General features: G+C 42.1%; 1 protein-coding gene and 1 long non-coding RNA gene across 9 annotated transcripts; both read left to right on the forward strand.

Moving 5' to 3' along the window:
• Positions 1-4,330: 4,330 nt before the first annotated feature.
• LOC132450014 (uncharacterized) lies at positions 4,331-7,564 on the forward strand. 8 transcript variants are annotated; one of them, XR_009523735.1, is made up of 9 exons: positions 4,333-4,933; positions 5,168-5,309; positions 5,596-5,633; positions 5,669-5,753; positions 5,908-5,988; positions 6,085-6,163; positions 6,237-6,353; positions 6,689-6,809; positions 6,988-7,562. It is a non-coding gene; the product is annotated as an uncharacterized LOC132450014 (long non-coding RNA). The 8 variants fall into 8 exon arrangements; XR_009523732.1 differs by having other exon boundaries at positions 4,334-4,933; positions 5,168-5,269; positions 6,988-7,560; XR_009523736.1 differs by having other exon boundaries at positions 4,331-4,933; positions 5,168-5,269; positions 5,596-5,775; positions 6,988-7,564.
• Positions 7,565-10,021: 2,457 nt separating this feature from the next.
• On the forward strand, positions 10,022-15,495 carry LOC132449890 (cholesterol 24-hydroxylase-like). The gene is made up of 15 exons (XM_060041766.1): positions 10,022-10,248; positions 10,322-10,399; positions 10,539-10,620; positions 10,728-10,801; positions 11,248-11,334; positions 11,622-11,760; positions 11,965-12,075; positions 12,313-12,475; positions 12,867-12,932; positions 13,098-13,170; positions 13,256-13,340; positions 13,581-13,691; positions 13,795-13,883; positions 14,496-14,562; positions 14,651-15,495. Exons 1-15 carry the CDS (start codon positions 10,085-10,087, stop codon positions 14,798-14,800), a joined length of 1,539 nt encoding a protein of 512 aa, XP_059897749.1. The 5' UTR covers positions 10,022-10,084; the 3' UTR covers positions 14,801-15,495.
• The last annotated feature ends 141 nt before the right edge of the window (positions 15,496-15,636 follow it).

The raw sequence follows: 15,636 nt of genomic DNA on the forward strand, positions 1-15,636 counted from the left end.
TCAGTATGGAGATTCTCCAACACAGTGGAGCACCACCACTTCCTGCGATGTGTTATGTCATGCTGTGGAAGATAACAGTATATCAGTCAGAATTAACTTCCAAAGACAGCAATGAGAGTAGACTGTTTGTATTCGACTACATCATAATTTTGCATTAACTTTAGCCATTTATTTTTCGTATATTTTCCTTTATATATATTTGTAAGTATCTAGTATACTATTTGAAATAAGTTGCATGTAATTATAACTATTATTTAAAGTGTCTGCTATCGTGGATAAATACGTTAGCTTAAGGCAGTGGCGTCCCTATGCTGTTTTATTTGGGGATAAAGCCTCTGATATTTAATTGGCCCCGAATATGATCTTTGGGAAAAAAATAAAATAAAAGTATTCATAAACATTTATAAGTAGCCTAGTCTAGATAGACATAGTCCTTCTGGCAAGAGAATAAACAACAACCTGTTCACCACCTCAAGTGAATTAACCTATCCTATCCCCAGTCAGATGTGCGTGTGAGTTCTGCCTCACTTGTATTCATTTGCAATAACTTGAATGGAACTTTAGACATTTGGGGATAACATAGCAGTCAGGTGTTTGTCTGTATGGTGAGTGTGTGTTAACGTATGTGGTGGTAGGCGCTGACTCCAGTTTAACCAGTGAATGAGTCTCTGGTCTCTTTGATGAAAGCTTCCTTCTCACTCTCTCACACACAAACACACACACACACTCACTCGCGCACACAGTAAGGTGAATTGAATGAAGACTTTTTTCGTTTTGAAGTTTGAATCTAAATCAGTCAAATCAGACTCATCCCTTTAATTAAAATGAGGGAGGTCATTTAAGATCAAACACAGAGCTGAATTAGCCTCTCACTGTTACCAAGAAGACCACATGGTGCCGAACCTGCATTTAGTTTTACTAATTAGCTCACCTGCCGCAGCTCACCTGCCAGGTGGTTTTCTTCATTAGTTAATTGGTTGCATCTGGTGCGTTTCACTTAAAAGGGGACCGGACAGTACATTTGTTTGTGTACTGTTTTGATGAAGTCTGTTGTGACTTATTTAACATCTCTTCAAGTTTCCCAGGTTAAAGACTTTTTGAAGTAAAGAAGAGCATCTCATCTGAACCTTATGTGAGTAGAATTGTGTGGCAAAGCACAACTGACGTGACTTGTATGTTGAATATAAATCACTGATAATGTGTGAAGGAATTCGGGGATTGTGGTGGTTTAACTCAATTGAAATTTGGACCATGAGTAAACTGTTCCTTTCTTCAAAGGTCTATCATGGATATTTAACTGCAGTTCTGTGAGTATCCCAACTTAACCATGAAGCATAACTGCAAACTGTAAGTCATTAATTTCTCATTACTCTGGGCACATTGATGTATTTTGGCTTCCTAGTGAATTAACCTGTTACCTGAAGGTTGATCTGAGTAGTAAGGATGTTTTATATAGGTTCATGGGTTACTTAGGTGTTTGGTTTATATTGGTATTAATGATTTGTTAAAATGGTTACAGGCTCCAAGTTATTGTTGTAAGCTGGAGTAATTGGTTGGGTTCTGATATCTTCAGTCTTCTTTCATTCTACTCTCCTGAGCTCTGCATCTTCATCACATGAGTTTTGCTTTACTGATCAGGGCGTGGTCTGAGTGAGCAGAGGTGCATACTGGGATACAGAGCTGTCTCGAGTCTACAGGTCTGTAGACACGCCCCCTCAGGGGAAACAGTGTTTGAGAAACTGTCGTGACGTCAGTTACATGGACTGGAATTTTCTTAAAGATGGAGACAGGGATTCAGAAGGAGAAACACCAGGGGGAGATGAGGGGGCTCCTCATCTCAACGACTGAAACACAACTTCAGTCTGACACAGTGAACCATGGAACACATTCAACAGTCCCCTCCAGGCATCGTGACACCTCAGGAACAGTTTCCTTTCCAAGAAGGTCTTATTTGGGGCCATCCCCATATGGATCCTGCTCCTCAAGAGCCACCCCCCTCCACTGGGTGGTCTTCTGAACAGATGACCTCCTTCCTGTCCTCAGGCTGACTAAAGCTGCACCATTTGCATCTGTGAAGGCCCCTCATTCAGGAAACCACTGGACTACAAAGACATGACTTCAGAGACGTTGAATCAACCTGGGACACAGTTTGGAGACGCCAAGCATAATCCATCACCAATGTGGGACGCCACTGAAGAATGTTGTACATAATTTACGTCTCTGGAGACATTGGTTGTTCTGTTATGGGTGCCCTGACAGGAGAGCTGGGGGGGGGGGGGGAAATGTTATTTGCTTTGAGGTTTTTACCCTGCGTGCGTGCGTGCGTGCGTGTGTGCGTGCGTGTGTGTGTGTGTGTGAAGATTTTTGATCATCGCTAGGGTTTTACTGTGTGTGTGTTTCCCACTCACAACTGGCATGCGGTTCTACGTGCGTGTCCTGGGTTCTATGTGTGTGTGTCCGGCTTGCTTTGACAGTGATAATGTTCATACGGGGGTCTGTGTGATTGGCTTGGGATATTGGAATGGACAACTAAATCATACCTGATGGACGGCCACACGTTTACTTAAGGGCCTCCAGTAGACATGAAGAGCCCTGAGCGACGCTCCGGAGCGAGATCCAACACACTGGGCAGGAAGGAGAGTATCCAACTCAAGTGTAAAAGGATGCAAGCGGCGTGTTCAGATCAGTGACTTCAAACTAGGACTACACCATCAGGATCAATGGAGGATGGACACCAAAAGGAATTTCACAAGGAGAGTCTGACGTTGGAAAGGGACCTAAATGGATATTCAAGATGACCGTTAGACCTGTAATGAGACGGCTCTTCCTACCTGGCTGGATTGATGGAGAGCCCTGTGGATCTTGTCTTGCTCTCGGTTGCACGTCTTCTCAGGCTGAACTGTATTTGTTTCGGACAGGACTAGCTGAACGATTGGTTCCCTTAAATCAGAACCAATCCGCGAACTCCAGCTAGTGCGCTCTTCAAGCTGAAGTTGTGCTCTTCAGCTGAGGAGGTGAGGAAACCTTCACTGGGGCTTCAAGGTGTAAAGAGGAGAATGTTTCAAAGTGTTCCATGGTACTCTGATGAAGACCGTTGTTGTGTTCCACTGGCTGAGAGGAAGAACCCTCACATCTTCCTCTTAGCCTTTCTCCTCTGAGAATCCGGGCGACATCTTGAAGGATATTCCAGCTCATGTAACTGTTGTCACGACAGATTCTCAAACACTTGGTTTCTCCTGAGGGGCGTGTCTATGGAACTGAAGACTTCAGACAGCACTGTATCCCAGCATGCATCTCTGCTCACTCAGACCACACCCCCATGAGTAGGATGCAACACTCTAGTGATAGAGATGTAGAGTTTTATAAGTAACGAGGGAGCAGACTAAGGTGATTAGAACCCAATGCAATGTCAAGTCTGTAAATCTTTAAACCATGAAGATGGTTGGATAGTTCAGGAATTGGGCTTTTTATTATGGGCAGTCCTTTCACTCAGATGCCCACTTCTCACTGGAGCTGTATATGTATTGGCTGGCTGGCATGATTTGCTGTTGGTGATGAGGCGGTCAGGGTGACGTTGCAGGGCTATGGTCGGCTCTCTGTGAGCTCAACGTTTAGATTTGCTCTGTATTATTTGTACCCAGAATAATCTAGATAATTGTAAAATGTAGACACGGTTTTGTATTGAATGTTTTTAGGTGTAAAGTTGTTGTGGGACGTACATGGTAGTTTGGTTCTTCGTACGGTTTTGAGTGATATAACTTGTACACACTGGGTGCATAATAATGTAAATGTACACTGAATAGTAGTATTGACCAACAGCAACAAACAGATCTCCTCAAGGTAAGTCTGTTGGCTGTGTTTTAATGAAGACCATCGCTGGACTTCAGGATCTTCCTCCGTTCAGCTCAAGGTGAGGCGCTGGTTATGTTTTTCTTTGGTTGGTTCCGGCCGGAATGTTCGGATTCCAGTCGGACGGTTTGTGCTTCCCGCCGTGGAAGGTTCTGAGTGCGGTCACTTGATTTAGTCCCAATGGTTAGCATAGAACGTTGTAGTCTTGACAACCCTAAGAAACAAATTAAACCAAAAGTAAAAAGTATTAAAGTATATCTATCTAAACCACCTGGCAGTTAGTTGGACGGGAGTCCCCTGAGGGATCTGGCGGACTGTTTTGGATTGTATTTGCGTAACCTCGAGCCGTTGCCAACAAACTATTTTTCAGTCGGTTTCCATTGGGAATTGTTGCCCCTATCTTAAACAACTCAAGTTTGATATTAAATACTTACTCACACGTACGTCGTACAATATGTTAATTTCCGACGCAAAACAGCGTTCTACTTGCGGGCCTATTTTTCACATTAGTGAAGGCTGAAAATCATTTCAAGGTGGAAGATAATTTGACATTTCTTCAACGGAACCCAGCACCTGAATATGGCTGAGTATATTTGATTTAAATATCGATACTGCTTAGTGTTCTTTGTTACTTCAGCTTTTGTACTTTCTAAATATCTGCTGTCATTAATTGCCACAGAAGTTAAACCCTATCCAATGGAATGATGTTAAACAACGACTTTGGTGCAGAGTTAACAACTGGATAATATAAAAGCTAAAATAATGGCTGTCATTCCCACATGTTACAGTAGAAGATACTTTAGAACTGTACAAGGTTAAAAAGGCATGTAGTTTGTCCCAAGGTGTCTGCCTCCTCACCCAGAGCCAGACCTCCACCTCCTCACCCAGAGCCAGACCTCCACCTCCTCACCCAGAGCCAGACCTCCACCTCCTCACCCAGAGCCAGACCTCCACCTCCTCACCCAGAGCCAGACCTCCACCTCCTCACCCAGAGCCAGACCTCCACCTCCTCACCCAGAGCCAGACCTCCACCTCCTCACCCAGAGCCAGACCTCCACCTCCTGTCAGAAGTTCTCCAGAACAGGTCAGTTCTCTGTGTGAGTAGTCTTCTCCGGTCAGTTTCAATGCATTGCCTTAACCACTTCTTTAAACTTGTGGACTGCTCTGTCTTCATTCCCGAAAACGGGATGCTCATGTCTAGTCTCAAGTCTTTTTTGGCCTTGAGTTATAAAATAATAGTTCAATTGTGTAACTTAGTTCCGGATGAGTCAAATAAGTTTATTGTTGGGCAAATACTGATGTAAACTTTCTGCTGTAGCGGAAAGGCCTGGCTGAGAGGCTGGGGACCGGAGGCTTGTGGTGCCAGGATGGACCGGAGACTGAGGCTGGAGACCAGGGGCCTGCAGCACCGGACCAGAGGGTAACCATCACCAAGCTCATCTGAAACACTAAAATCCACGGTAGTTTAGGTCTGGTTTTGATCATCTTATGATTTTAAATCTGTGCCCAGCTATGATTTTAAGTTAATTCATACGGGGGTTATGCAAGAGTCATATGAGCCATTAATGTTACTAGTTCTGCTACGACCGTAGTGGATGAATTGCTGAACGCGACAATCTGCAGACGTTGTGTAATTGAAGTGTTTAATTTTGTCTTCCATTTTACAAGTGAACCTCAGATGCAGGAGGTGGGGTGTGTTGCGTCCCCTGGTGATTTACTGCTGAGACCAACTGTGTTTGTAACCAGACCAGGAATCCATGGCTGAAGGAGCTGATGGAGGAGCCGTGCTGAAGGAGCTGATGGAGGAGCCGTTCTGAAGGAGCTGATGGAGGAGTCGTGCTGAAGGCCCTGCCTTGTGGAGGAGCTGGTGGAGGCCCTGCCTGGTGAAGGACGTCTGTCGGGGGGTAGATGGAGCTTGACTCTGAAGTGATCATCACACTCACTGCCACTTCTAGTAGACTACTGCTACCACAAACTACGGGCGTTTGTACCATATATACCAGACGACTATATCTGTTTTACCACTTGTTGAAGCAAGACTTCCGCTGTTTGTTCCAGACCAGGACTCTGTCTGAGGAGAGCTGCTGGAGGAGCTGAGACGCTGGAGGACGACTAGGAATCGACCAACAAGGATTCCTCGTAAGTTTGTATTTACTTACATGGTTGACTTAAAGGGCAAAATACAGCTGTTACTTTGACATGCGTTAACCAACTACCGCTGTGTTTTCTTACTAGAACGTGTTTCTGGAGCGGAGGCGAGCTGGTAGGGGAGCCGTGAATCTGGAGGATGACCATCACTCTACCAACAAGGATAGTACGTTTGTATTAACCAAACAAACTGGAAATAAAGGGCTTAAAAATAAAACAAAATACATGTTTGTAACCAGACTTTAGGGCCAGACTCGCGCTGTTTGTTCCAGACCAGGACTCTGGCTGAGGAGAGCTGATGGAGGAGCCAAGACTCGAGCCAAGAGGACGACATCACTCTACCAACAAGGATCCTCGTAAGTTTGCCTAAAATAAGCGGAGTGGACTTGTTGTAACGCAGGATTAGTTTGTCCAGTACAAGTTACGGCATACTATTGTGGTTGTTCACCAGAAAAACTACAGCTGCTACTTTGTTACGCGCCATTAGAGCCCAACTACTCCTGTGTTTTTGACCTTACATTAGAGACAAACTACTACTGTGTTTGTCTCCTGATATTAGAGACAAACTACTCCTGTGTTAGTTACCTTACATTAGAGCCCAACTACTACTGTGTTTGTTATCTTTACATTAGAGTCAAACTACTACTGTGTTTGTTACCTTACATTAGAGACACATTACGTTTGGAACAAGACCAGGAATCTGGAGGACTGATGGAGAAGCCGTACATCTGGAAGGCAAATCCTGAGGACCACCAGGACTCTATCATCAAGGATTCCTCATGAGTTTGCATTATCTGGACAAAGTGGACTAGGTAGGGGGTTCAACTCTCAAACCAATGGTGCCGGGTTCAAGTCCTCAGAATACAGTGATGCGTCCTTGAGCAAGGCGCCCTAAAGCCTTCCTGCTCCTTAATGACTTATCTTTGGTTCAGATAATGTTGCATCTTTTGAATATTGAACCTAATCAATGTCTTTGTTTGGTCCGGGCAGACGCACCTGAGCTGAACCTCACCTGATCCTGTTTGGTCGGGGGGTAGACACACCTGAGCTAAACCCGCCCTGATCCTGACATCCTGCTGGTCCCGTCTCCTCAGTTCATCTGAGCCTCGTCCTCCAGAAGACCTGCTGAGCTCAGCAGTCTGAGGCTGATGGATCAATGACCTCCAGTGGGAGTGATCTTCTTGACCCCACATGTAACCGTGTGCTTCCACACGCCTTTCCCTCACGTCTGTCACTAACTTCACTACTTCACTACTCTCTACTGCTTCCTCTTTCCTTCCTTCTCTGTGGTTCGAACCTTTACACGGAAGGCGCGTCTTCCTGCCCTCAGAGGGTTTAGCGTTAGGGTTGAGAGTCAGGGTTTAGAGTCAGGGACAGAGCTGGTCAGGGAGGACTGCTTTTACACAAACCTCTTCACTTGCTTTACGGAATGGTGGTGACATTTTGAGAAGATTCATTTGAGGAAATGTTTTCCTCTGCTTTCCTTTACAAAATTGTATTAAACTTCTGTCAAGTGTTTTTGTTCATGTATTAAAATCCCACATTGACTTCTACATGTTTGGTGCGGTTCATTTTATTGTCCTTTACCTTGGTTAATGTCAAGCTAAACTCCTGCATTACATTTAATATACATGATTGTTATTCAGCGATGTTCACATAATCCATTTTGTAAAAATATGAAACCTCCATATTACTACTAAATTCAAGCCTATTCATGTATTTAACAATGTACATACTCCCCGCAGGCCATTCTCTGCTACACGTTCAATCCACCAACCCGTATCACATCAACGTACTATAGCTACGTTTGTTCAAATGGAAAATTTAGTTTGGTGTGAGACTGTTTTCCAGCAGAGGGAACTGTCATACACCTTAATTATACAGGAATGCCTATTTACTTTTTAAAATGTTCATGGGCTGGTCTAGTTTGTCTGCAAATAACTCTGCCTCCAGCAACAGGATTGGTCGAAACATATGAAGTGAAAGAATTAAAAGCCCAGTTCACCAGACCGAGGTCAGCTGCGGTCAGTTTTTGGATCATGAATGTATTGAGTGAACGACGTCTGAGCTAAATATGATGTTATATGAATATTTTGGTAGTTTAGACGCTGTTTAGCGTATTACTGCGCTACACAGGTAAGTTGTTGAACTAGATTTTAACATGCAGTCCTGTGTTGTGCAGGATAGCCGGAGCAGGTTGTGTCAACGTCTACAAAGATTGCCACGACTGTGAAAACCAACGGGTGACGTCACGGAAATGGGTAAGTCATTTAAAAGAAGAAAAAAATATATAAGCCTAGCCCCACCTGTTTTTTACATGTAGAAACGCCGCTGGAGCGATAATGTTGTTGTGGTACTTTAGTTCATAACGCATTTTTTTTAATGGTTTGAAACACAAATATATTGCTGGAATTTGGGCAGTAGGCTTAATGGTAATGCTTTTTGTGGATGCCGATTAATAAGCATATTAAATTAACCCGTTCATTTCACTCCTGTGGCCTTAATATTCTGGCTGGAATAGCTGTTGTAAAATATGTGGCATAAAGGCCTACTTGTATGTTTCATTTTTGTTAATGAACTGGCGTTGCACTTGTAATATTGTCGCTTATTGAATCCGTTGAAGTTGCGAAAGCATCTGGTGAAAATAACAATAACTGAACACTTGTTTTTGTGTCATGTGTTTGATGTGCAATCTGGTTGCGGAGTGACATATAATAAGGAAAGATCTGATGGTGATGCTGCATTACTCTAGCTCTGCGGTAATGCAAAGTGGTGTGCGCGTGTGTGCGCTGTTGGGGGTTGGCCGTTGGTGGAGTTCGTTACTGAAGGCCCTGACTTAAACCCCACGGTACGCTTGGTTATTTCCACCTGTAGACGTAAAATCAAGTGAAGGTGCTAAACCACATAGTGTGTGTGTGTGTGTGTGTGTGTGTGTGTGTGTGCGTGTGCGTGTGTATCTACCTACCACTCATTAGAGGTAATAATTGTTGCAATATGTGTGTTTTATTGTGTCAAGATGTTTACGTTTCAAGTTCTGTCCGCCATGTTTAACAAGGGGACAACGTGGCCTGTTACATTTGATAAATAATAATAATAATACATTTAATTTAGAGGCGCCTTTCAAGACACCCAAGGTCACCTTACAGAGCATATAGTCATCATAAATCGTTTAAAAAAAACAAGACATTGTGGAAAAAATAAATGAATAAATAAATAAACATAATAAATAAGAAATAAATAAAACAAAAACAAGAAAAAACAAAACAAACAAACAATTGTGGTCAGCACTAGAGGGTGCCGTTACAGTGCCGTTACAAGCCGTTCACATCAAACTGTTTAGTGCCCTGCCTCTCGGTGATTATTCCTTACTTATTACACGGGTCTTCTTAATGCCGTGGAACGCTCCGTTCACTTGCATGGGTAGTAGTCCGGTAACTTGTCAACCCCAGCGTCTTCGGTTGTTAAGCGACGTCAACGTCTTTTGCGGACTATTTCACTGCTGATCAACACTACGAATGCTGAATAAATTGTAAAAAGACACACCATGTGAAGTTATTTTTTCCCAAATAAGATTTGAATAGCTTTGAAAGTTTATTTACAACACTATTTACATGGTTTCGGAGAAGTACACTTTGACATTACAGTTCAGCGAGAAAGGCGACGGAGAATAAGGGTGCGTTCCAGTCTGCGTAAACGGGAACCCCCACCACACGAGAACGCCCATTTGTGTCTGCAGTCAGTGGGATGATATTGCCCCCTGCCGATGCCAGCAGAAGACCTCAACCACAAAGTTAGCGCCAAAAAAAAGTGATTAATGTTTCAAAGAAGTTAACACAAACATAAATGATTATGCCATCGTTACCGTCTGTTGATGCTGGTAACAAAATATAAGTGTATGGGGCAGTAAACTGTACTAAAATTGAAAACACATTGTTTTGTCTACAATAAAAGTGAGGTAGCCTATAATTTGTGCACTGTTAAATATAAATCAACGGATGGCGTGGTGCGCATGAGGAAAATACTTAGTCTACTCCTCCCATTGTGAAACAGAAACAGAAAGCACTCCTCGAACAGTCTACAGAACTGCATGCAACAAGTTAAAATGGGTTTATTTTACATTCTGGCAAACTGGGCCTGTTATGCAATGTTCTGTATTTTCCTTCTGATTGCAGGCACTTTCCTTGTTTATTGTTTGTATATCAAACACATTCACATGAAATATGATCATATCCCTGGCCCACCGAGAGACAGGTAAGAACTCTCCAATGCTTTCTCGCTTAGTCGTGTGGTTAGCAAGATTGACAAATTACTTTGATCATTGCAGCTTTTTATTTGGGCATTCACGAACAATAATAGGAGAAACACAGAGTGGAAGAAATGTCCACGACAAATTCCTACAGTGGTAAGTATAGGTTTCGTTTAAAACTGTTGGGCGTGCAACCTAGTGGGCGAGCTCGACTATCACTATAACGGTGCGGTAAATAACAACACAAATACGTTTTCCCCTCATACGTCTTAGATGTCTATTTATTCTTTCACAGGGCTGAAATGTATGGGCCAGTTGTTAGGATTAATACTCTTCACGTCGTTGTTATACTTGTGACCTGTCCTGAGGCTACAAAGGTAAACTATTAAGTTATTTCAGTGCATCCACAAGCCAGCAGTTGATCAAGAAAATAGTGCAAAGGTCCAAATATTTGCGCTTCATTATTTAATAATTGTATTTCCAGGAGATCTTGATGTCCCCCAAGTACCTAAAACACAAACTTGCTTACAAACGACTCTTTGGACTCTTTGGAACGAGGTAATCTCATGGTTTGATTATTTAAACATGCCATTCGTGTAATGTAGGCCTAATGCAATTATAGTTATTCCTCAACATCACATTTGTTGGGATGGAATCTTGAATATAAAATATTAACAATTTTAATGGAGTGTAAGTGTAGGTCTATATGAGATTGCAATGTCAATCAGAAAGTAAAGCCCTTTTTGGTTCCACGTTGATGCAACGCAATGACCAGTGACTACGCAATCGCTTCGACGCAGTCGTGAACCTCTTTTGGTTCTATAGTGATAAATATCCTGGTTTACTGTCTCAAAGTTTTAACAATTAATTTTAAAAGTACAAAAAAGGGATTATTTTTGTGCGAGAGAAAGAATCGGTTTATTTGATAATTTTTTCACATTCCCAATTCGTGTTATTTCCAACTCTCAAATTCTTACTCACTATTCTCTCTGCCTACAACATAGGTTTCTGGGAAATGGCTTGGTTACAGCTACCGATCATGAGCAGTGGCATAAACAACGACGGATTATGGATCCTGCCTTCAGCAGTCTGTAAGTTGAACCCAGTTTAAGGTTACCAGAGTTTTGAAAGGAAAAAGAGGGACATTGTAGTTTGTTGGACCATTTATCAACAGAATATAAAAGAAACAAATTCATGTTTTTCTTATTATCATATTACATCTAATATGTAGGCCTAGTAAAGGTGGGGCCCAATGGTTTTGAGATTACCTTTTCCATTTAAAAATCTATTAAAATATGTTAAAACGGGGACATTTCCAGGGACAGGCCCCATCCGTTGCTTTCTGCGCTGACGCCAAGACTTCTCGTTTAATATCCAGGTACCTCAGGGGCCTGATGGGGACCTTCAACGAGAGGGCAGAAAACCTCATGGATGAACTCACAAAGTTAGCAGACAGCAAAAGAGAAGCAAAGATGCTCCAGTTGGTCAACCGTGTGACCTTAGATGTCATCACCAAGGTACTAAATCCAAACGTCTGTCCACCATGTGATAGTTAATGAATAAACGTAAATGAAGAATTCACAGGTTACTTTATTTTCCTTGTTTACTCCATGGGGAGTAACATGTTCAACTGCTCACAGATCCCATTCTCAGGAAATCGTTTTCCTTAAAAAGACTGAAATATCTAAACATTCTACTGATGTTTTATTACTAACATTCAGGTGGCCTTTGGAATGGATTTGGACCTCCTGAACAATGAATCGCCTTTCCCTAGAGCCATTGACATGTGTCTGAAAGGCATGGTTCATTCCACCCAAGACATGTTTTTTGAGGTATCTTCACGCTAGTCCGGGATACTACGCATTTCTATTCTTTCGTCACTTGTATTGCTTTTATGAGCAACCGTGAATTTAAAGAGTATGTTATTAAGGAGAGCTAAGCAGTAAGGTATCCTGCCCCAAGTGGTCCTTCGGGTTAGCTGCAGACATTGGGAATCGAACCCTGAAACTAATGATCGAACACCCCATCTCATACACCTGATTTTATGTTTGAACATTTAACTCTTCTAGCTAATGCCAAAGAACCAGCCGTTCATCAAGGAGGTGAGGGAGGCGTGCCAGCTTCTGCGGACCACAGGAGAAGCCTGGATCTCCAAACGGAGAACTGCAATCCAAAATGGCGAAAATGTACCCAAAGACATCCTCACTCAGATCATCAAATCAGCTGGAAAAGGTTGTGTTTCAAATACTATGATAAAATGTGGTTCATGAGTTGCAAGAGAAAAAGAGACACAGGGAAGTCAACGCAGGAGTAGTGCTGTTCTGTGATTTGTCAGCCCGGTGGGTAGCGTCCTAGGTCTTCACATAGTGGCATGATTGAGCACAGAACGAATCCCAACCAAATTTACTGTAGATTCAGAAAATAAATGCAGAATTTTTAAGAAGGTTTTTATTCATGGAATGACCTAATATTGAATGATGCTTTACCCAGATATAGGCGACCTCAAGTCATTCCAACTACCTTTCAAAGTGAAATAACATAAAGGCTTTGCCCTTGAAAGTACAGTTTGGTGGATCATTTGATATATTGGCTAGAAGAGTAAACACTTTTTTTTTTCTTGCAGAAGAGGAAATTAACAAAGAAGATGAGGATTTTATGTTGGACAACTTTGTGACGTTCTTCATCGCGGGTAAGCCTCAATATAAACGTGACTTTATAACTTCATACGTTGTGTGGACATAATTATGGACTGTTGCTGTATAAAACATCTAGATATGGAATAATTTAACCATTATCAGAGAACATATTCTGGCCGATCAGCATTACTTGTATTGAGACCGATCACCGCTTTCAGGACAGGAAACTACAGCCAATCAGCTTGCGTTCTGCATCATGGAACTAGCAAGAAAGACTGACATTGTGGAAAAGTAAGAGGCAACAGGAGAAGCAAACTTTAAGTCATTTATGTTGAGATTTGCGGGAGACAATCCTCTCACCTGTTATGTTCACCAGAGCGCAGAAAGAGGTGGATGCTGTTATTGGAATGAAGCAGGAGATTAGCTATGAAGATTTGGGAGAGCTGACCTACCTCTCACAGGTACATCCTTTATAAGGATCAAGATGAAGAGAAAAAACATTTAATAACATGTATTTCATTACATCTACATTGCTAAGAGTATTACAGTTTATATAGCTTTATATTTTTTTGCCTTGCCTTTCTTTTGGATTTTTGAATCTCTGTAATTCTTATAACTTTCCTGTACTTTTCACATGGACAAGCTTATTTCCCGTCTGGGATTAAAGAGTCATTCTACCTTATCTTGTGTTTTTCTGGCAGGTGCTGAAGGAGACCCTTAGGATGTATGCCCCCTCTCCGGGAACTTCTCGTGAGTTGCTGGAGGACCTGACCATCAGTGGTGTTCACATACCTGCAGGAGTTATGGCCATGGTCAGTTGCTACAGTCAAAGAAGTCTTCTTGAAACTTAATATTCTTCAACTGATAAATGGTGACAGTAGTATGATTTGATGTGTATTGTTGTGTGTCTTACAGTTGGACTCTTATGTCTGTGGGAGGATGGATAAATTCTTCAAAGACCCACTGACGTTTGATCCGGACCGTTTTCATCCAGACGCTCCAAAGTAAGCAGTCTACTCTTAAAGAAGCATACTGGATATTTAATTATCATAGCCTGTGAACAAGAACAATCTACGTGCTCATCTTCGCGTTCAATACATACATATTCTTTCTGAATATGTATATTCTTTTCTTTCTTGGGGCGTGACTTAGGCTATCTATGGGAGCACCGTTGAGGCTTTTTCATAAATTACCAAGATGGCTGCCGCTGAAGTCTCTCACTATTGGTTGCTCTGATTGGTTGAAAGCCTATCAATTTCCATCCAGAAGCACTTTGGTCTGTGCCCGTTGATAACGGCACATGGAAATCTAAAATGTATTGAGAGGTTCAGGACTAAAACGTATTTCAGAATTGATCGGGACGATGTCAGGCTAATCGTTTATATGATTAATACACAAATATATATATTTTTATCTCAAATTACCCACAGTATTATATGATAAGCTCCCCCATTAATTGATTACCTACCAAATGAAACTACTTTTAGAGAATAACAAGTGTCTTCTTATTCGTTTAAGCATTGGGTCAATCTTTCAAGGTGAACTGCTGACTTTTCACATTCATTTCAGTTGTCTTTAAAGAGTATTGTGTATTTACTGCAGCCATTTTCCTGTAGGCCTTACTACTGTTACTACCCCTTTGCTCTCGGACCACGCTCCTGTCTGGGACAGAAGTTTGCACAGGTGGGTGACACAGGTAGACACACCAAGCATGCTTACTCTGATAAGAATCCATAAACTCAAACTGAGCATGTGTATGATGTGATTCCAGATGGAGGCTAAGGTGGTGATGGCCAAGCTGCTTCAGAGGTTTGAGTTCAGTCTGGTACCAGGACAGTCCTTTGACATCCTCGACACTGGAACCCTGAAGCCCAAGAGCGGGGTTGTTTGCAACATTAAACACAGAAATCCCAACATGTGAAAAATTTTTTTGCAATGAACATATCCTGTGAATGAGTTATGTTACTATTAATTATAGATGTAGAGTATCAACAATTGACTCTGAAAATATACAGGAAATATACAGGTCATTATGGGTGAACTCCATGAACATATCTCTCTCATATAATAAGGCGGCCCAATTAGGCCATTTAATTTCGCTTCCGATTTTCCGCCAGTACGCAGAATAGACCCATAGAAGCTATATGGTCCTACTGAGGCAACATGACCAGCAGATGGCGATGATGGACTACTCATGAGTAACCGTCACCAAACTTGCGGATTCCTTGTAACTTCACGACGCTCCATCACGGATCTCACTCAACGTGTGATTGTTGTTATTTTGATTTATATTTTAGGACTGGCAGGTAGGCCTATTTGAACTTTGACACGTTTTCGTGCAACTGCTCAGTGTCTTGCAGCATTATCTTGCTTCTCAGCTCTATCTGTCCAAGGTTGACTGATAAGAGCTGCATGGCTCCGTCATAAAAGGACCCCTGACCCCTGCCGCCGAGGCCAGCAGAAGACCTCGACCCCAAAGTGAAACACAAACTTTAAAGTGAAGTGATGCATTGTAAGATAAGGTGTGCAAGATGCAGTTTGTTATTTTCAGATCCTATAGGCCTACTACTGCTTGTACTAACTAAATTCTACTATTAAACAAACAAATATTTGGTATGTCGTGGCCAGCCTTACCTGATCACACAATTCATTGTTTACGCACCTCTTTTTTTTTACCACTACACCATATACAATACAATATCATATCTATATTATACTTTACATCTTCATGAAATATTTTGTACGCAGCAGAACATT

The sequence above is a fragment of the Gadus macrocephalus genome, chromosome 21, assembly GCF_031168955.1.
Source record: "Gadus macrocephalus chromosome 21, ASM3116895v1".
Taxonomy (NCBI): Eukaryota; Metazoa; Chordata; class Actinopteri; order Gadiformes; family Gadidae; genus Gadus; species Gadus macrocephalus.

What these genes read in the sequence shown, in the direction of transcription:
- LOC132449890 (XM_060041766.1), top strand. Translation starts at nt 10,085, where the DNA reads ATGCAACAAGTTAAAATGGGTTTATTTTACATTCTGGCAAACTGGGCC. An exon ending in CCTGGCCCACCGAGAGACAG is followed by an intron (nt 10,249 to 10,321) that starts GTAAGAACTCTC and finishes TGATCATTGCAG; the next exon opens with CTTTTTATTTGGGCATTCAC. An exon ending in AAGACTGACATTGTGGAAAA is followed by an intron (nt 13,171 to 13,255) that starts GTAAGAGGCAAC and finishes TATGTTCACCAG; the next exon opens with AGCGCAGAAAGAGGTGGATG.